Source organism: Glandiceps talaboti, chromosome 10 (genome assembly GCF_964340395.1).
Source record: "Glandiceps talaboti chromosome 10, keGlaTala1.1, whole genome shotgun sequence".
In the NCBI taxonomy this organism is placed as follows: Eukaryota; Metazoa; Hemichordata; class Enteropneusta; family Spengelidae; genus Glandiceps; species Glandiceps talaboti.
The window spans coordinates 18,488,426-18,510,315 of record NC_135558.1 but is presented as its reverse complement, the minus strand read 5'-3'; the positions used below and the strand labels follow the sequence as shown (position 1 = coordinate 18,510,315).

General features: G+C 36.6%; 1 protein-coding gene and 1 long non-coding RNA gene across 2 annotated transcripts; one reads left to right on the top strand and one right to left on the bottom strand.

Annotated features, from left to right (window-relative positions):
* Window positions 1-18: 18 nt before the first annotated feature.
* Window positions 19-994, bottom strand: LOC144440715 (uncharacterized). The gene is made up of 3 exons (XR_013481214.1): window positions 828-994; window positions 99-125; window positions 19-30 (listed from the first exon to the last, which is right to left on the bottom strand). It is a non-coding gene; the product is annotated as an uncharacterized LOC144440715 (long non-coding RNA).
* Window positions 995-1,485: 491 nt separating this feature from the next.
* On the top strand, window positions 1,486-11,853 carry LOC144441449 (negative elongation factor B-like). The gene is made up of 5 exons (XM_078131023.1): window positions 1,486-2,375; window positions 4,184-4,286; window positions 8,539-8,634; window positions 9,850-10,335; window positions 11,622-11,853. Exons 1-5 carry the CDS (start codon window positions 1,486-1,488, stop codon window positions 11,763-11,765), a joined length of 1,719 nt encoding a protein of 572 aa, XP_077987149.1. The 3' UTR covers window positions 11,766-11,853.
* Window positions 11,854-21,890: the final 10,037 nt, after the last annotated feature.

Below are 21,890 nucleotides of genomic sequence, written 5' to 3'. Positions count from 1 at the left end.
TGGTGAAGGATCCCAACATCAGCTTTGACACTGTTTGTCAAACCATTACGGCAAGCAGACTTGTTCCTTTTATCCAGATACTCAGAAAAGTAGCTTGCAGCTGTTTTAGTTCCATAGCTGATGGGCTGAATAGGAATTAAACAAAAACATCATAAATTCATTGGTTTTTTCCATGGATGTCACTTTATTAAATGAGTCAATGAACTGATGGATGGATGGATGGTTGGTTGGGTGGATGGATGGATGAATGGATGGATGGTTGGATGGATGGGTGGGTGGACATAGCAATAATTATATTTGAGAAATTGCACATGATATAGATATAGTATTACTATTACAGGATACAATCATTTTGGAAAATGGGGGAGGGGCACAAATAACGTAAAACCAATTCAGTTGATCAAATGTATTTTTTTTTATTGTTGTGAAGAAATTTGTGCATTTACATAAATGTATATCTGACCCGCTGCATTGCATAACTGTTATTCTTTTCATTACACTAAGGTGCAATCGCTTTTGCTCATGACGTTGTTGTACCAATGTCAGTTCATGCATGGGCTAGTAGGTCGCTACCAGTGCGCCATATCAAATACGTAAACATCTACTATCTAGGAATTTCACCAAATTTTCGGGTTATTCACTAACTGTGCACCCTACGCATTGTAAAGTTCAAATCGAAGTTTGCCTTCGTACTGGACTTTAAGTTCTTCTCAGAGAAAAACAATTACAGAACATGTGCATAGATTACATGATGCACAATAATATACTGTGATGTAAAGTTTAATACATGTATCATGTATGTGTGTACTTTGCAGGAACGCACTCACCACTGTATCACCCTTTGCTTCCTGCGTGTTACCGCACACAAATTTGGCTTGGAATCGTCGCACAAGATGAAATCTTCGGTTGGCACTACATATTACCACAGTGGGTAATATTCTAGCGTATTTACAGCTTCGAACGTCGAGAACGTAGGCCCACATTTCGGTGGATAATTACATCCCGTACATACACTGCACTGAAGGCGATTAAATTTGACCACCTAAGTTACTCTCGAAATGAACTAGTGGTCTAATGTCATTTTGACCTTTTGGAATATTAGTCTTACTTTATCTATTATGATATTCCAATAAGGAAGAATCTATACATAAAGACATTTTTTGATATTGTAGATAAACATGACATATTAAATCATGTCTTGAAATGATATAATGTCGCATGGGGTTCGCACATTGACTGTTCATTAAGAGTGGCCTAGGTGGGTATAATACCGCCGCCATTTTGAGTTGGTGAGAAAACGTGTGAGTGGAGAGCTCAACGAATATTGGACTTATTCTTTATCAACGTGTGAGTAATAATTGTGTTTTCAAAATTTAACTTACTAGAGAGACTGAAAGGATCAATTTTGGCCGGTTGTTTATAAATTTTGCAACCCGCATCGTTAATTCAGGTTCAGTTTTATTTTCATCACACTTACAAATTACAATGTCTGGCCTGGAAGAAGTCGGAATAGCGGGTAGTGATTACTTGCGGGAAGCGCTCACCAACTGTACAGACCCCCTCGCTGCTATCGAAGAATTCCAAGTCGAAAATGGTATTTTACTGCCAACACTTCAACCAGCACTGCCTTTGTTGGACTTACATAGTATTAATAGACTTGAATTTCACCAGTCGGTGATGGAGGAACTGCGAGACCGACTCATTGAGAGAATCAATGAAATTTCAAAGAGGGATGGTAAGGAACGGTTAGATAAAATCGAAGAACTGTTAGAAAAAAGCTTCCCTCTTATACGAATTGAAGCAGTACAGCCGATTGTAATGACACTTATGAAGTATCTACCGCAAGTACCTGAAAAGTATTTGCAGGTTTTAGTCGAGGATACTACATTGTATAAGAAATCTGCGGTTGACGTGAAAAGACAGATTTGGCAAGACAATCAGTCGTTGTTTGGCGATGAGGTCTCGCCACTCCTTTCAGAATATATACGAACTAAAGAAAAACAGCTGGTCGGGATGGAAAGCATCAATACTACATTCTTCTTTGGGACATCACCCAAGCAACGAAGACAAGGAGATGTTGTTGTGAAACTAACTGAAATGGTTGGAAAGAATATCAAACTCTACGACATGGTTCTCCAGTTTCTGCGGACACTGTTTCTGAGAACTAGGAATATACATTATTGTACTTTAAGAGCAGAGCTACTCATGTCTCTCCACGATCTAGAGGTGCATGAAATCTGTTCTGTTGATCCCTGTCACAAATTCACGTGGTGTTTAGATGCCTGTATACGAGAGAGATTCGTAGATGAGAAAAGATCAAGAGAGTTGCAAGGATTTCTGGATGGTATAAAGAGAGGACAGGAGCAAGTGCTAGGGTGAGTCATACAATGTACGATATGGTTCTCCAGTTGACAATTTTTTTCGACCAGAGGAATGAATTGAAATGGAAAAATACATCTGGAGACATGAGGAAAAATTGTGCATGTGTGTGTAATCTGAGAGAGAGAGAGAGAGAGAGAGAGAGAGAGAGAGAGAGAGAGAGAGAGAGAGAGAGAGAGAGAGAGAGAGAGAGAGAGAGAGAGAGAGAGAGAGAGAGAGAGAGAGGGAGGGAGGGAGGGAGGGAGGGAGGGAGGGAGGGAGGGAGGGAGGGAGGGAGGGAGGGAGGGAGGGAGGGAGGGAGGGAGGGAGGGAGGGAGGGAGGGAGGGAGGGAGGGAGGGGGAGGGAGGGAGGGAGGGAGGGAGGGAGGGAGGGAGGGAGGGAGGAGAGAGAGGGGGGGGGGGAGGGAGAGAGAGGGGGGGGGGAGAGGGAGAGAGATAAAAAAAAAATGTGAATGTATAATATAATAAATATTAAGTTTACATCAATATTAAAATAGATTAACCAACTTCAATTTTTAAGTGTGGCCCATTGAGATTCAGAGAAATTTCTTGTGTTTTCCCTATTGTATGATGAGAAATTAAAGATACTTTTGGTAATATACTCATTAAAAAATTGTATTTCCATTCAAATTGAAACAGGCAATGTACAGCTGTCTACACATTTAATTACATGTATTTCATCTGACTCAGGTAGTGGGATAGACTCCGATATGTCATGATGTTATCCCACCCTCACCAGCCTCCTCGCCGGAGGGGTTGACCACTTTGTGAGGGCACCCCATCACGGCATGTCTTATGTTATACAGACTAGTACTAGTAGGTGGTAGGACGTGACATTTCCTTCATTTACCATATTGCCCGGTGGGGGTGCTGTTCAATTGTCAATGGCGTGCCATATACTTTACAATGCATATGCAGGTCGTTGGTTATCCTGACTCTCACCTCTGAGGGCTCTACTACAGGACCATACAGACGAGAGTCTGGGGAAATGTAATTTGAAGTCTTTCGTACTGGAAGTTACACAACATTTCTTTCAAGTCGTGAAAAATTGGTTTATGAGGCCCATTCGTGTAATAAAGAGGTACATGTACATACATCAGTCAATTGAGACATGTAAAACCTGTCGCAAAGGAACCTGGATCGTTCAGCTTGCATGATGGATTTGAAGTTTCCCCAGAATGCACTGCCCCAGGAGACAGATCCGGTGCGATAGACTTAGATTTAAATTTCCCCCAAACTCTTGTGTCGGTGGTCTCATAGTATAGCCCCCAGTGGTGAGAATCTGGATAACTAAGACTAGCTCATATCATGAAATGACAGCAAATTATACCCATGATGTGTCGATGGGCAGCAGTTCTTCTTTCTGTTTTCCATCGTTTCACCCACTGAATGTGTCAAGGTGTATCATGTTAGTACAATGTACTTGTACCAACAGGTTACAGTAGTCTACAATCTGATTAAAATCCGATGTGGTGAAAGTGTCTAAATGCTTTACACTGTATTTTCCTCTATTTCCATCATTTTGTGTCATTTGTTTTCGTACGTGGGAAGGCGACGATAACTCCGAACAAAACAAAACGTCACAACACGATGAATAGAGGTAAATAAGGACATCTAGCCACTTTCACCACATCGGATTTTAATCAAAATGAGTAGTCTAGTACATGTACATGTACTTGGCATCAGCTTCATATCGTAGAACTTTTTATAAAAAGGATTGTGAGATCTCTAGATAATGATACAAATGTCATATCAGCTTCGATCTACATGTACATGTAACAGTTATTTTTATGATTTTTTGTAGGGATTTGTCGATGATATTATGTGACCCCTTTGCTATTCACACCCTTGCCTCCAGTGCCTTGAAGATAGTACATCAATTGATTAATACTGATTCACTCCCCAGAGTAAGTGGCGTAGATTTTACTCTTTTATTTCTTAGCATGGATGACGTGAGTGATTGTACATGTACATGTATATATGTATATGATTGAGTTTTAGACAGCATTTGTCATCTCCTCTATACAGTTGGAAATCTGACTAAAATTCTGATCACCATCACATCTAATTTTCATTGTTTTGCTAAGGTTTATTAACCCAGGCTGGTAACTAGCACTCTCTAATGATAACCAAACCATTACAATTCTCTCCGATGCTAAAGTGTGACCAATTGAGAACTTCCCAACCTCGAAAATCCGAGGTTAGTTAATATGCTAAGCTGGTAGAAATGTGTTAATTGGCTCATCATCTATATCAACAGAAATAAAGAAGTGTCGGGTATTTGCATAATCTTCTTTTCCATCTTTTCATTGTATGCATGGTGCACTCAGACCACTATAGAAAGTTGTCTTGCTGCTAGACGTTCGGGCTTTCTCCCGACGAAGTTCGCTGTGATGGCGAACGCCCATCCTTGTCGTATTGTAAATTCGGAATAACACCTGAGGTCTAGCAGCTAGACTAGGACATGAGTAGCTGTGGCCAGATTCATAGGAAGTATTTATAGTAGGAGCACAGAAACTTCAAAGGCTTATTTATTCTTTATTGTTTAGTATAATGTCGTAGCGTTATTTTACAAATTGTGACGCGAACTTGGCCGCTTTATAATGAACACGCAGGACAATAGCCACCTTAGCTCTGAAATATGATTTGAGAACTCTCTGTCAGCAGTTGTGTCGCAGTTCTCTGAGTGCACATTTCCAAATTTTGACACCTGACCCCATGAAGACGCGACATTACACAAATATCCATTATCGGATAAAATCTAATTTTAGACTGTAGGTTAGATGCTTGCTCTGATTCACTTTTTATGATATTATCCTATAAAAAGTACTCTGTACGTGCGAAGAGTAATATTAGAGTCTAAAATTCGATTTTGTTGGCGTCTGTCAAATCGCTACCTAGTCTTGCTGCTAGATGTTCGTGCTTTCTTTCGATACTATAAGCGAACAAAGTTCGCAGTGAGGGCTTGCCTTGGATGTTCCATCCTCGATAGCGATGTTCGTATGTCGTATTGTATCGGAAGAACATCCGAGGTCTAGCAGATAGACTAATCGCTACCATGAAAAGAGGCCAATGGTTTGCGTGATGTTGAAAATAAAACGTCCATATGATTATTATATTGAAACGGCTTAGTGAATACACACAGCTAGCACTTGTATAAACGGAGATGTGTTCCAACTCAGACTCAGACCACTAATGAATATTTTCAGTGGCCTGAGGTTACACAGACAAGGAACACAAAATTGCAGTCCCGTGCTTTTATAATGTTTTGCACTCGCAAATCCGTGATCAAAGAATGTACACTTGCTATTGAATCCAGGATGAATAAAGTTTAAACCTTGTAAACCTTTCTCGAATATATTCTGACAGTGATGTTGAATTTGAGGGAAAATTCTGTTTGACAATAGAATAGACTCGCCAAGATTACTGACTACATAGCTCTTCAATGTAAGAGTGAGCAGTGAAGTGAAAACAGCTAGTGTACTTCCCGTTTCTCGGACAAGGCAATATTATATCGCCCTTCACATGCTATTGTTTGTAATTGGTAAAACAAAAGGCGTTCTATAGAATATCATATCCCTTCGTCGCTAAAATTAACAGAGACGAGAAAATGACGGAAATGCAAGTTATCGAACATTCAGGACAAACACCTTTTTCAGTTAGAAAAACTTCCCTTTTTGAAATGGAGATTAGTCCCCAGCATCATTTTCACAAACCTGCGAAGAGGCCTTGATTGACACAACATTGTACAGTCATGGACACAGTCTATCTGAGAGACATTCCTTACTGTTCACAAATACAGACATTTCTACTAGGCTACATCCATTTCGTAGGGTCTATGATCCATCTCAGACCGGTTGACCACTAGTGGTCTGAGGGTCCATGTCGCCCTGCTTGCATACGGAGTAAGTCGCCTACAAAGAGACAGTTGTGAAACCTGGGCTTACCTGAAATGCTAGTAACTAAAGATTTAACGCATCTGTGTTCAAATATCAGCAATAAATCGACTATTTAGTAATTTTACCTCGCCTTGGCTACAAAAGTACTAGTCCCAGTCCGGAGGACCAGCAATCCCGAAATCACAAGTTCAATCGTAATTTATGCCCAAGTGGACGCCCGATCAAATGTGGCGGAGTTTGTAAGGCGGGACTTTGAAATCAGTCGGAACTGGAAAAGTTCCGATTTCGACACTTTTTGTGATCGTACCAGCGACTACTATCGTCAAAAAGATGTAAAATGAGTACATATTCGACCGATTGCTAATATTTGATAGCTTTATAAAAAAAAATTATATGTAATTATTTTGTTATTGGTGCGAAAGTATTTTGTTTTCGCACTCGCTATAGGACGGTTACTTTTCGTAGGACGGTGTTGAGCGAAACGCGTGCACCGTCTGCAAGCAGGACTGTGAGCCATGGTACAACATCTGAGCACAGGCAAGGAACACAGTTTCTTGTCTGTGATCTGAGGTACAACTACTGACCATTATCGGATTGAGAGGTGTCAACGAGTTCCAGCAAGATGCTTAGTTTAGACAAACAAGTTTTATTTACACATAGCCCCAAAGCGTAGGCTGGTGGCGTTATTCACCATATGGGTACAGGTGTAAGAAGGTGCTAAAAGGTGTTACTTTTAGCATCAGCAGAATTGTAATGCTTTGTTGATATAAATTGAATAAAAATTTGGGAATAAGAGATACAAATGTACATGTAGAATTGACACTAAATCTTTCGCTCTAGAAATTATGTGCATCAGTGGCATGTTAGTTTAGCTCAGAGGACACACTACCAGTGGTAACAGAGAAGGGTAGAGTTAGGCAACATTCAACTACATTGTAAGTTATACCAATGGTAACAGAGAAGGGTAGAGTTAGGCAACATTCAACTACCAGTGGTAACAGAGAAGGGTAGAGTTAGGCAACATTCAACTACCAGTGGTAACAGAGAAGGGTAGAGTTAGGCCACATTTAACTACATTGTACTATACCAATGGTAACAGAGAAGGGTAGAGTTAGGCAACATTCAACTACCAGTGGTAACAGAGAAGGGTAGAGTTAGGCAACATTTAACTACATGTACCAGTGGTGACAGACGGGTAGAGTTAGGCAACATTTAACTACCAGTGGTAACAGAAGGGTAGAGTTAGGCAACATTTAACTACATGTACCAACATTGACAAAGTCTGTGTTTGAAACTCAGTGTACATGTATATTGCAAAAAAAGTTATTTAAAGAAATGTAATAAGTTTGTCAAAAACAAAGATTTCCATATTTATTTAATCTCTAGCATGTTATTGAGTTACACAGAAGGACTTGACCAATGTTTCACATTAATTTTTCAAGTAGGAAGCCATGATAAAATTGTTTTACAAATTAAAAACCCAAACTAAATATCTAATCCTCATCTATATGGCCACTTTTAAAGTGGCCATATGGATGAGAATTTGGTATTTATTTTGGATTTTTATTTGATAAAACAGCTTCACTATGTTTTTCTACTTGAAAAAATAATGTGAAATAACATATACCAAGTTCATGTTCGCAACTCAATAAACTGCAAAACATTAAACAATGTGTAAAATGTTTGTTATTGTACGTACAATAACAAACTTTTTACACTTTTTGCATCTTTTTGCAATGTATTAAGTTATGAACATGAACTTACTTAGTATATGTTCTTTCACATTATTTTTTCAAGTAAAAAAACATAGTGAAGCTATTTTATCAAATAAAAACCCAAACTAAATACCTAATCCTCATCCATATGGCCACTTTAAACTAAATTGCATATCAGGGGTGAACAAATCATTTTGTGAACTGGTGGTCCCTGGACCAGTGCCTTATAAAAAGTCCAATAGTCCTGCTGAAAGAATTAGTGGTCCCAGGTCCCGCTAATGTAAAACATTAAATCTTGCCTATGAATCTGTATATTCAGATGACTTTTTAACATAGTTATTAACAGTAAGGTACTGGTTCGACGGACCAGACAATGTAAAATTTGTGTAGTCCACCCAACACAATCGCTAGTCCCGGACCCAGGACCAGTGGATTTGTTCACCCCTGCATATGCACGACATTTACATTTATTTTTAGAGAGATATTTATTTAGTCTTGTAGATTTGAAGTCCTCACTTTATTGATGCTTGGTTCCCTTTCAACAGGAAAATGCAGATTTGATTCTTTTGGTGAGGATGTTGACACTTGGGCTTGGAGCCTGGCATATGATAGAAAAACAAGCATTCAAAGAACCTAAACTGGTAAGTCATTTGACAGATTCAGCATTGTGACTCGTGTGCATTCTAATGCAGTATTTACATGATGATGTTTTCAACAACAAAAAATGCTAAAAATCAATATATTAATAATATTTTGTTTTCATGCGTTTACATGATAGGTCAGAAACGTTTCTGACCATTTACATGCAAACCTCGCAGATGGAACAATTCAAAAACGATACCGTTGCACATGCGCAAATATAATTACATGATTTAACGATTGAAGTGCACACGTTAGTATGTCATCAGTAGGGTCATTCGTGAGGTCACATTTGTACAGTTTGTAGTTGTTATTTTAGGTTGTTACACAATGCCGTTTTCAAATCTTTCGGTTTTTAAGGACTCGTTTTTAAAATTAAACAGAACGTATTGAAAAAAAATCCACTTTCAGCACCATTTCCAAATCATTGCACTTTTGTTTGCATTTTTCAATTCCATGTAAAAGGTAGGTGCAAACAAAACAAAACAGTTTCTTTTGGAAATGGCATTGTGTCATCAATGGAGCATTCCACCAACACACACCAATTTCTTGTGATGCAGCAACATTTGGTGTTCCCTTATCCTGTAAAGAAATTTTGAAAGGACAAAAATTCATTAATTTCATGTAATCACACATGTACCTGTGGTTAGCAGATCATAATGTGGTGTTATCTCATGTAAAGAGGGTGGTACCAAAGGTATTTTGTATTTAGCACAGACCTTTTGGTACAAAAGTGATTCTATCTGTTTGTTCTGTAGTGATGTTTTAAAATTTGCACCAGAGAGGGCGCTATGAAAATGCCTCAATTAATCTTTGAGTCTAGCCATTTGTATACATCTACCTGTTCATGAATAGATATTTTAAGATTTGTGCCATAGAGGGGGCTATGTTCTGGGCCAGCAAATCTACTAGTATGCAAGTTATTTCTACAAACACATGTATTCTTTCCTCACCGGTTTCTTTCAATGAGATGGTCAATTTTGCCTACATTTTTGTATGCCATAATTTTAATGAGAATATAAAGGGATCGATGCATTCATAGTTAGATTGATTATTTGAATTCTATTTTTTTCTAAGATTTGGGAACCTCGGCAACAGAAGTGGGAAACGAAAGTAGTCTTTACCTGTCTTATAAATGTCGAAATATACATGCCATGTCTGGTTGAACAGTTTGTGGTAGTGTCTCCTAAAAAAAAATTGATGTTTTTTCTCTTCAGGATAATGAGCTGATGCTGAAGTACCTTCCGTGTCTTGTCAGTTTCATCGTAGACGATCACACAAGAAACATTAATCGAAAACTTGGAGAAAATGACACTGTCAATAATTCGCTGCCTACCTTGTACTTCAAATGTCTCAAGAAAGATGCTGTTGCCTTCACTTTAGCTGTGTACTATGTCCTTTATGCTTCAAAACAGCGCAATCGTGCAGGCGTATGTCGGATATTACCCACTCTTCTCAAAGGCGATAATGAACGAGCATGCGATGATACAGTTATACATTCACTTGTGTCATCTTTGCTGAATTTATCAGATGAGTTCAGTTCCGAAGAATTCTGCAGTGTAGTTTTCAATGACTTCTTTCTACCTGCGATGACTGTTGATTCAGTCAGGAGACACTTGCTTAGGCTTCTCAGCTTCGTCTATCATAAGCTACCTGCAGCATTGCTCACCAAGCTGATGGAACAACTCAAGCCACGTTCAGAGGTAAGAAATTTCTCTTTATCTTGGAAAAAAAGTGGCTGACTAGACAATTTCAAAACTATAGTAATTTCACAACTTACGCAATGATGAGTAAATCAGAAATAAATGAGGAGGGAGGTGTTAAACTCAATATGCAGACTACAACTACAAAAATGTACAAGTGGACAACTGTACAAACTTGAAACCCATACAGGGAAAAACTTCCTTGACATCCATGTTTTAATGAGTGGTAACAGGGTCCAGGTGGAAATCAGCTTTTGTTGTCCATGTCCACTCAATAGCTTATGACAACAGAAATCACAAACCCTGAAACAAAACGTCACCTGGTTTGACAAAAATCACACTAACATTGCCACAGTTTTTGTCTGGCCAGACAAAATATCTCTTTGATGTTGTAAATGTTCTCGTCTGGCTCGATAAAAACCTAATTAATATTACCACAAGTTATCGTCTGCCACAACAAGAACTGAACTACAATTGATACATTTTAGTCAATTGACTCTCAAAAATGTCAAAAGAACGCGACAGACCGTAGGTTTACAAGGCAGGGACATATATATTTGGCATTGATCTCCTAAGATAATGGTAGCTCACACAAAGAAAGTGTAACAATATCAGTAAAGATGTTTGTCACGCCAGACAATTGACGAAATGCTGTTGGTAAGATTTTTGTCTAGCCAGCCGATAACATGTAGCAATGTTAATGAGATTTTTGTTGAGTCAGACAACGTTTTGTTTCAGGGTTTATGATTTCCGTTGTACTATTGTATCAACATGTTGTGAGAAATTTATTTTAAGTTTTTGTTTAGTGTAGTAAACCCAATCTGATTAAAATCTGATGTAGTGCAAGCAGCTAGATGTCTTTATTTACCTTTATATCCATCATTTCGTGTTACTCGTTTTGTTCCGGGTGTTCTCATTTGCATGAAGGGACGCACTAATGTTTCAGTATTGCACTGAATTGCAAATAGCACTAGTATGTGCATGCACCAGTGCAACTACATGTAGTTCTCTGGTACATGCATGTATGTAATAATATAAGCAATATTGCATCATTATCTAAATCTGACTAAATCAACCATGAGTCATATTTCACCTGTTCTGAAAATTACCTGAAATCAATAATTGACAAAAATACACAATCAAATAAAAACTACATGAAGATGGTCTCCACAAAACTGAATTCAGAAGGTTACTATAAAAACTGAACAAATATTTCCCTATCACACAGCGTTGTGGATTTCAAATTCATAAATCACACGAACATTCGTTTTTTTTTCTGTTTTCAGCATAGCCAAACAGTACATGATATGTACCAGTTACTGTCAGAGAAAGTGGAATCTCATGCTGTAAGTCCAGCTGATGTTACAACCAATGGTGATACAATCAGTTCTTTACCTGTACCTACTCCAGCTCCCATGACACCATACTGACCAGCGCCATGGCAACAAGTATCATGCCACTTTATGTTGATTATCATTAAAGGGGAACACTACCCCCAGGATATGGAATCATTTTCATAAACTATTGGTTCTGTGGATGACTCACAATAGAAAAGGGGGTCATTTAATGGAGTCAGCAGAAGTAATTAACATATTCAAGTTGCACACTGAATATTCATGAAGGATGTTTTAAACTGAACAGAATAAAATGCCTATTCCCCTCAGTGTAAAACATCCTCCATGAATATTCAGTGTGCAACTTGAATATATATTATATTTGTTGACTCTCATGATGCAATAACCCATATGAAAGAAACCCTATAAAGGCACAAGATCAACTTGATGTTTCTCTGAAATTGCAAGTAATTGTAGGTGATGTAAAATCATGAAATGACTCTCCAGGACCCATAGTTTATGATAATCTATTTCCTGGAGTGGTGGCATAACCCTTTAAAGGGGTACAAGCTGAGTAAATGCATTTTGGAATGCAAGTGTTGCTTCATAGTTAAAACTTAGTCATACTCATAGTATTCTACTTACTGAAGCAAACCTAAGTATCACTTGCAACTGACTGATCTTACACCTGATATATAAACAATCCGATGACATAATTTATAATATGTATGAAAAATGAAATCCTTACCTTTCAAAAATCTCTTTAACAATGACAGAAGACAATGACAGAAGACAATGATAGAAGACAATGACAGAAGACAATGACAGAAGACAATGATAGAAGACAATGACAGAAGACAATGACAGAAGACAATTGTTATGTTACATTACACTAAAATAGTTTAATTGAAGTTTTATGCAAGTATCTTCACTTGAGTAAAAAAAAGTTTATACACTCAACTGGTGCCATTTTTTAACAGAAGGGGTGTAACTTTTTTCATTTGCCATCTTGAATCAAAATGTAGACTAAAGAGAACTATGTATAGTGTAAGCTTAAACCTGCACGAGCTGTAACTTGATTATTATTTCGTCAATCAGACAATCAAGAAATTTACTTAATGAAAATGGTTAAAATACCAATAATTAGATTTTGTACATGTTAATTAGAAGTCAATTGTATCAATAAGTAGTACAGTAACAGTTTGAAATTGTGAGTGCATTCCGGTGCGATATTTGGGTGTTGACTCAACAATCAACTTGATTGGATTTGTTGCACTTGACTATGTGTACCGCTACACGCAAATACATTTACCAATAAGTGATTCAATACTGTTCAGGGTGTCCAATATTATGAGGAAGTCATTATATTTAACAAAAGTGTCAAGAAACATTCCAGTTGCCGATAGTGCAGGCTTACACACTTCACAACCCATAACAAGAAACAATAGTTATGATTATGAAGATTTTAAGATCGTAACAGTGATTATCTGATTGACAAAATTATAGACAAGGTCTTTGATGTCAGAGGTCACCCCACATCTAGGTCAAAGGTCAAATATTTTGCACAATTCCATTACCTGAACTTTACCAATTATTTTTTTTTATGTTTCTATCAATATGTCAACAAAAAGTGTTGTTCCTTGTGATAATACTTTCAAAGTGAATTGTCTGGCAGACTGTCTGAAGAATTGTTTTTAAGACCTCAAATATAAGTCTTGTGCTGTCATGTGTAAGATGCCATATTGCTGGCACTGAAGTTCAGGCCTTTTTCAAAAGTAAGGATTGCAATAGGGTGCCCTCGTTTGGCAAAGGGAGGGATAATATTTTGTCATGACTGCTGATCATATGACGGTGAATGAAGCTTAAACAAAACGTGTAAAAGAACTGTGTGTATTCCTAAAAGAGCATGACAATGTAGTGGTTAGGACTGATATGTTTTGATTACAGGTAGTATAGCCGCAGTGTGCCCTCTAAGGATAGCTAAATTTTGTTGTTGTGAGTCAAAATGATAAGAACTGGGATTTCTTGTGAGTCATCATCACATAGTAAGAGATAGAGGAATACCAAATTTTGTTGCATCACTAGAAATTGTGTATGTCAGTGGCGTGTCAAATTGGCTTTAATAGAGGGCACACTGGGTAATTGCTTATAAATCAATACAGTGAGAACAACACGGAAAATTAGTTACAAACTTTGTGTCTGCTGTCTTTATGCTACAATGCTCAATTATTCTGATAGTCACGCTCGGCTCCAACATATGGCCCAGACAATAGCTTGTGATCAACATTCGTAGTGGCAACTGGAATATGGTGTATTTACCATCAGAATTTGTTGTTTTGTTCAAAAAATATCGGTTGGTGAAAAAATAATTCTAAGATTTTTTCCTGACATTTTTTCAGGTCCTTTCTATTCCTGTAGTAGTCAAAGACAAATGCAGGTTTATTATTTTTATTATAATGAAAGAAATAATGGTACATTTGACATTTTTTGGCAACAAAACAGATCAAAATGTCTTTCCATACCTCTTGCTGCAGTAGTTCTGTGTCAGTGAGATCTTATCGTTTTTTCTCGATTTAAACATCAGCTGATTAACAAAAAAATAGACAACACAAGATATGAGGTGGGTATTGTCTCTAAATCCAAAAATAGATTTTCAAGTTTCCCATTTATACCACTAGAGGGCACTATTGTAAGGCATGATGCCACAAACAGTGCACCAGGGGTGCATTCAGGACACGAAACTTCCACTCCACATGCTTCACATGCATTACTATTGGTGCACGTAGGAATAAGTTGATCTTCTTGTTCTATTTTGACCCGCTAGCATTAGGTAAAATGCTATTTGCAAGTACTGAGAATAAGTCAACCTTGTTCTTCTATTTTGACCCTCTAGCATGAGGTAAAATGCTATTGCATGTATTGAGAATTGTTCATGATATTTAGACAATGGTACTGCAGTCAATTATGTGACCAATATTGATAAGTGCAAAATAACTTAAGGTCAGAGGTCAAAGTTCCCCTTGGCAGCATAAGATTTGTAAATCGGTAAATAACCAGCTTGCAGACATTCTTGCATCCCGACAGTGCTGTAAACTGTGTAACATAGTTATTATAGGTCTCAAAATTACCAGTAGTCCTATGCCCACAAACTGTCAATTCTAGTCATGGGGCTACCATGTTTGCAGCTGATAGCCCACTCAGGCTACCACTGATTATGTGATGAAGATAGAAGATTTATGGACATGAAGGTATTTTATATGTAATAATGCACATAGAGGAAATCTGTATTCAGTTCAAGAAATATCAAACTACTGGTCACAATCCTTGGGCTACCAATTTCTGAAACTGGTAGCCCACTCAGACTACCAAAGAAAAAAGTTAATTTCGAGCCCCGAGTTATGCAAATCATAATGTCAACAATAAATGCAAGGATTCTCTGTTAAATGTGCTACTATTTTTTTTTTTTTTTTTTGTGCTCAACATATACCATACTGTCCTAGAAAGGCCCAGGTAACTCTGGCCAAACAATAATAAAGTATTTTGTCTCCTGAATACATCGCAGATGTTAGCTCACATGAACAGTTTTATGTCTCCTCGGTACTCCAAATCAGACGAGATATTTTTGCCAAAATTGTTATTTTCATGACACACTCAAGATTATCTACAGTAAAGAAAGACTGATGTAATCATACTTTCATGTTAATCTTGTCTTCATATTGTTACCTTGAATATAAATATATTTCCATTTTCCTTCAAATTAGTTCACATACAGTTTGTTGTGGAATTATGGTGGTTTTTATTTTAAAGCTTTTATTTTGAATTCTAAACCAAGAAAAGGTTTTCTGGTTGTATTGAAATATACTGTTCATTAAATATTGTAGAAAAGACTGAAATTCATTATCTCCATGAAAATATTAAAAAGTTATCGTGAAAAAATGGATAGTGTATTGTGTTGATTTTGTAAGCAAAAGTGTACTTAAGTTCAATGATACTACATCATGATAAAGCTTTTGTCTGTCTCTATTTACCGTGACTGTGTCTTTCTATCTAACATGCTGTCTGTCTCTTTCTCTACCACACTGTCTATCTACCAATCTGTCTGTTTCTGTCTAGCTACCACACTGTTTATCTACCAAGCTGTCTGTTTCTGTCTCGCTACCACACTATCTACCAATCTGTCTTTCTGTCTAGCTACCAACACTGTCTATCTACCTACCAATCTTTCTGTTTCTGTCTATCTACCAATATGTCTGTTTCTGTCTAGCTATCATGCTGTCTTTCTCTGTCTGGCTAGCTACTGAGCAGTCTCTTTCTATCTATTATGCTGCCAATCTATCAAATTGTTTGTCTATATACCAAGCCCTTTCTATCTACAAACTGTCTCTTTCTATCTACCATGCTGTCTGTCTAACTACCAAGCTGCATTTGTGCATATAAGACTGACAATTGATTAGATATTCTGATAGTCTTTAATTGTTCATTTGTTCAAGGCAAGATATTCATGCTTTTTTTAGTATATGTGTGTATGTTTTTAAATGATTATATGCAACAAAATTTCTATTCATAATCTCTATTTAAAGTTGCCTGGAGATAACTGTTACAATGAACTGCTGGCTGCCTTCACCAAGTTGCCTGTAGATGATAATGAATTACCTTCCTAACTGTCTTCACACAGCAACACTGCCCCCATCAACATGACTGAATGACATGATGTGTCACACTCTGGGCACTGGGTCTTGCAATGTTGTCCATGGCACAACACTCCTGTCTCCACACATATATACATCAACGTCCCTCAGTTCATGAATTAATATCTTTACTTCATCACATAAGCTTAGATCATGAAATTTGGTAAAATCGAAAATTGAGATAGTCAACACAGAGAACACATACAGACGTAAGCAGACAGACACAAACACATGAATACATACATACATACATACATACATACATACATACATACATACATACATACATAGAAATGCAGAAGGAATCTTGTGCAGTCCGAATACATAAATACAGTCAGACGGTTCAAATCAAAATTCTTTATCAAGGATATCAAGGCATGCATGATATACAGAGGTAACTACCTGATTATACACATGCACACAGAGGTGATTTTAGGAAAAATCAGCAATGGTATTAAACCAGTTGCTTGACATGAGAAGTATTGATACACAGTCCATCGAAAATACAATAAAAACGTTAAAAGTAATCTTTTAATACCTTAACTATAATAAAGTCTCAAAATTTAAAGTGGCCATATGGATGAGAATTTGATATTTATTTTGGATTTTTAATTTATAAAACAATTTTATCATGGCTTCCTACTTGGAAAATCAATATGAAACAACATAGACCAAGTCCTTGTTTAAATTTGTAACACAATAAAATTGCAAAAGATTAATAAATGTGTAAAATGTTTGTTATTGTACGTACAATAACAAAGTTTTTGTGTATGTTTTAGCTTTTTGCAATGTATTAAGTTCCAAACAAGGACTTGTCATATGTTGTTTCACATTGATTTTCCAAGTAGGAAGCCATGATAAAATTGTTTTATAAATTAAAAATCCAAAATATATACCCAATCCTCATCCATATGGCCACTTTAAACAAAAAATAATTATATTCATATATTTCATTATCATACTCGAGAATTAAATTATCAAACTTTGAAAGTAGTTCAGCCAGGCCTGCCCTCATGTTAGGGGCTTAGTAACATGACTAATATCTCGACCAAGGTATAACCACCAATTTCGTTCAATCCACTGGGGTATACATTATAATATTTCTGGAGGCAAGTGTCAACTACGACTTCAATATCGTCTTCTATAATTCCTGGCCCTGGCAGGTCTACGATAAACGTTTCTATATAATGGTTGCTACTATCGACCATACATCAAGCGATGGCTGTAAAGTTTAACACACCACCATGACTGCCTCAGGCGACATGTTTTGCATTGTTGCATCACCAATATTATCGGTTGATCCAATGCAACCAAAAAATCCAAAATCACATAGCATCAATTTTCCACCATCAGCCTGTAAATGGTGAATACACAAATGTTATTCAACCAAATCTTCAAACAATACCATGCCTTTCTTCTGTATTTCCCACTTTTTTTTCAGTCAATATAGACAATTTGACATATACAGTAATTCTCGACTTACCACTACACGATTTCTAATCATGATATTGTCGCCATTTTAAATAGAAAGGTCGCTTTATTTTATAAACCAAATAATATCTCAATTTTACCCAAAATTTACCAAAAAATGAATTCAATTAATTATTTAATGAATTTATCAAAAACAACACACAAAGTTTGTTTCCGATAACATGACTTCAGAAAATAGTATAGTTAGGTGGATATTTTATTTTGATAATGTTTTGTGCTTTAGGCCAAGAGACAAGATAGGTGTTGGTGACAATACCCTCTGTGTTTAACGATGAGATGTGAATTCAAAAGAAGTTGAACACAATTAGATGTGAAGCTTTTAATTAGTAGACAGACCCAATATGCAGACTGCTCTGTATATCTAGGCTTACAGTTTGAAAAGACCTGGTTTCTCTGGGAAGGGACTTAAAAATTGATACTAAATGGTACTTAAATATAAGTAAAGTTTCGCCATTTTTTCTAGCTGTTTTGAATGCAAACACAATTTTGAATTTATACAGAAAGAGAATAACTTGTTTAGGGTTGGTAGCATAAACTAGGTTTGGTTGGGTTATCGGAAATGCACACATATAATATGTAAACCTTAATATCGTGAACTAAATTGAGAGAACATAGTGATACAGTTTGTATTTTACGGACTGAAACTATCGCACTGCTTCGAACTAAAGACTGATGAAACTAAGACTGAATCTTTTCCATACCAGAACAAAGTTACCATGTGAATGCTCAATTATAAAGTGTTCTTCTAGACAAACATATGGTCATAGAATGCAAGACGCAGAACAAACCCATGCTATGAGGTAAAAACTGTGACGTCAACATCGTCGATTGAAAGTACAAAAATGTACTACAGAAATACGTTTTATGTTTATCAAAAGTAATTTACGTTTGTGATCTCTTTTGTTTGTTTCATTCAGCGGTTATCAACATATCCAATGTGCTGTTTTCACATTTACCCGTATCATCAACCTCAGTAGTAGTGACAGCCAATTAGATCTTTCACTACTAACTTCATATTTTCTTCAAAGGTATTTAGTCCATGCACGAATATGACAATTTGAATACTCAAAATATAAATTCAAAAAGTTGAAAGAGATTACTTTCACAATTTTGTTTTGCAGGGTAAATTTTGTGCTAGCACAAAATGGGCCCAAAGTTAACTGCGCATGCATTGATTTGTTAGTCGACCGATGCCACATGTTTTACTGTGTAAGTGTAGAATGGTCAATAACACATGAAGAAAGGGGGATTGTGGCAAATATTTGTGGACTGACTGTAAATGGATATTTGAAAAACAAATATATGCCATTTGCTATCTTTCTTAACACATTATATTATTTCTATTGTGAAAACTGAAAGACGACAGTACAATGTCTCTTTATCGATTTTATCCGATATTTATGCATGGGTGATAATATATACACAACCTTGGGGAGCACCAATGTTTAGTACCATTTCATCAGACAATAACCCACTATAGTCTGGCCTTTGACAGTCAGATTATAGACAGTCCTACTAAATAAATACTATCAAAGATAATTATACTGGCCTTTGCCAGTCACAGACTATGCAGTCCTACTAAATAAATACTACCAAAGATACTGCACTGGCCTTGACAGTCACAGACTATAGACAGTCCTGCTAAATAAATAGTACCAAAGATATTGTACTGGCCTGTGCTAAATAAATACTACCATACTGAATCCTATCTCGGGTAAGATTTTTAGTGCAGTGTACATTTTGTAGATGGGGCTACTGACTGTCTTTGACAGTGGAGCTAAAAAGTGACCCACCCTACCTTCAGACCCCCTTCCCTCATCCCACCCGTGACCCTGTAATTTATGAAGGCTCCCTACACTACTGTTCTAAGTCTTCTGGGAAGCCTTGTTCTGGCTTGTATATGCATGGAATGCTATTAGTAATTTAATTATGTTTTCAAATTTATTAGGTACAATACAGCGATAAGTTGTTCATTTTCAAACACATGAAGTGTTAAGGTTGTATTGCAATGAGCAAAATGGATTGTCTGAGATTGAACTTCTTCAACTCAGTGGGAACTAAAAATATCAACCTGCAATGACTACTTTACTTGTAAGACTGATGGCAGAACACGTCCTGTCAGGTCTGATAAGTGGATCATTGCCACAGAATGGAGGCCATTTATTTGATGCCTAAGTGCAAGCATCCCTGTATGCGGACTTTTACATCCACCCTGGCAAGTGAAAGACTGCTACCACAATTATTCCACAATATTCAGTTACCTTGAAGTATTAAAAACTTTACAGGAACAATGTCCAGAACTGTTTGATTTGCTTCACAATCTTGGTGATGTTCCGATGTTAGTCCAAATATTGTTTGAAGAATTACTTCAATTCACATATGTGCCATTTGACAACAACCACAACACTGTCAACAACAATGAAGCTGAGCATAACAAACATATATATGCAAATGTAGACACAGACTCTACTTAGATGTTCTTCCCAAATCTACAATGTGTAGACAAAGAGGGTTGTACAATATGGCCAATATCAATAATGAAGTGCACAAGTGTACTAAAAGGAAGTTTAGGCATCTATCCCTGCTACCAGGCATTTTTAGTGTTCTGCATTCACCTGGTATGTTTGATTGAAATGATAATATAAATGTACAATTCCTTCTTACAGATTGTAAAGAACAAATGACATGCACATCATATCATATTGCTGCATTAAGTCATACATTTTACAGGCTGTTGGCATATTTGGTGACAATGATAATTTTACTATTTGTTAAGAATTAGTAGAGAAAATGCAACTTCGCAAGTGCACACCATTTTACATAAACATTATTTTTGAGTTGTTTCCATAGTCATTTCATACTAAATCCTTCAAAATATCGCCTTGTAAAAACAACAGTTGTTTTAAAATAAATCCAGAGAGTGCCTACCAGAAAAGGTTAAAAGTTTAATAAAAATGCATAGGGCAAAATTAATATCCAACCAAGCGAGAGAATGTGCTCAACTGGCCCATTCTTATACATATAGACTTCAGACTACAGTTAGTTTGACATAATAGTTGTCACAATAGCCATTGAGCAAAGATAAGTTGTTACTAATTTTCCTTTGACCAGGGTGCAAGAAAAGGAGACAGTTGTTTTACTGTGGTTTAGCGCCCTCATGCGGTGAGATTGGGAGAGTACAGAAGTTTAGAATGGCGTCCTGGGTATGCCCGGACAGGGTTGATAAATTCATTAGCACAAAAAGAATGAGGCAACCAACAATTTTTGCTCTATTTTCAAGAAGTACATGAATATGTCTACATCTATGTTATTAAAGCGACATTACAAGAAGACAGATATTTCAATAAATATATAGTATTTTTGCAATATAATCATTTGACCAGGCTTATAGTAAATACCCTGAAAATCTTTTTAAAAAACAGGTTTAAGTATAAGATACCACTTTTTACACAAGGAAAGATATTGGACATGGTAAAATACTCATGCAAATTATAATATAAGGAAGACCACATTTCTAAAAAAAAAAAAAAAAAAAAAAAAACTTGAGTGGCAACCTCATTTTTTTTTCTTTTCAATTTCTAAGAATATGATAAATATGTTTTGTAAAAAAAAATCAAATTTGATCAAATTCTCACTACTTTAAATATTTTATACTGACCTTCCAGGAACGTTAACATAGCTGGTAAGGTACGTATACATTTTTATAATGGGCTGCTACAGTTATGTGCACAACCCTGATGTAGTTATATGTGACTGTTACAGGGATGAGCACGGTCCCTTGTCTAAAACAATATACAAACGCTTCAGCTGTATTCATGTTTGCTATTTAAACTGGAAAGCCAAAATATACATATCCCCTTTATTTTTTTTTTTTTTTAACTTCGTCACTTTTTTATATTACAGGAATATGCTATGGATTTCAAGTCATGGAAAACCTGGAGTCACCAAATCTCATTATCTGCCGTTCACATTAATGAAGACCCGGTTTGTCAAAGGTAAAATCTTAATCAACAGTGTAGTTATTATGTTTTACTGTTGTGTG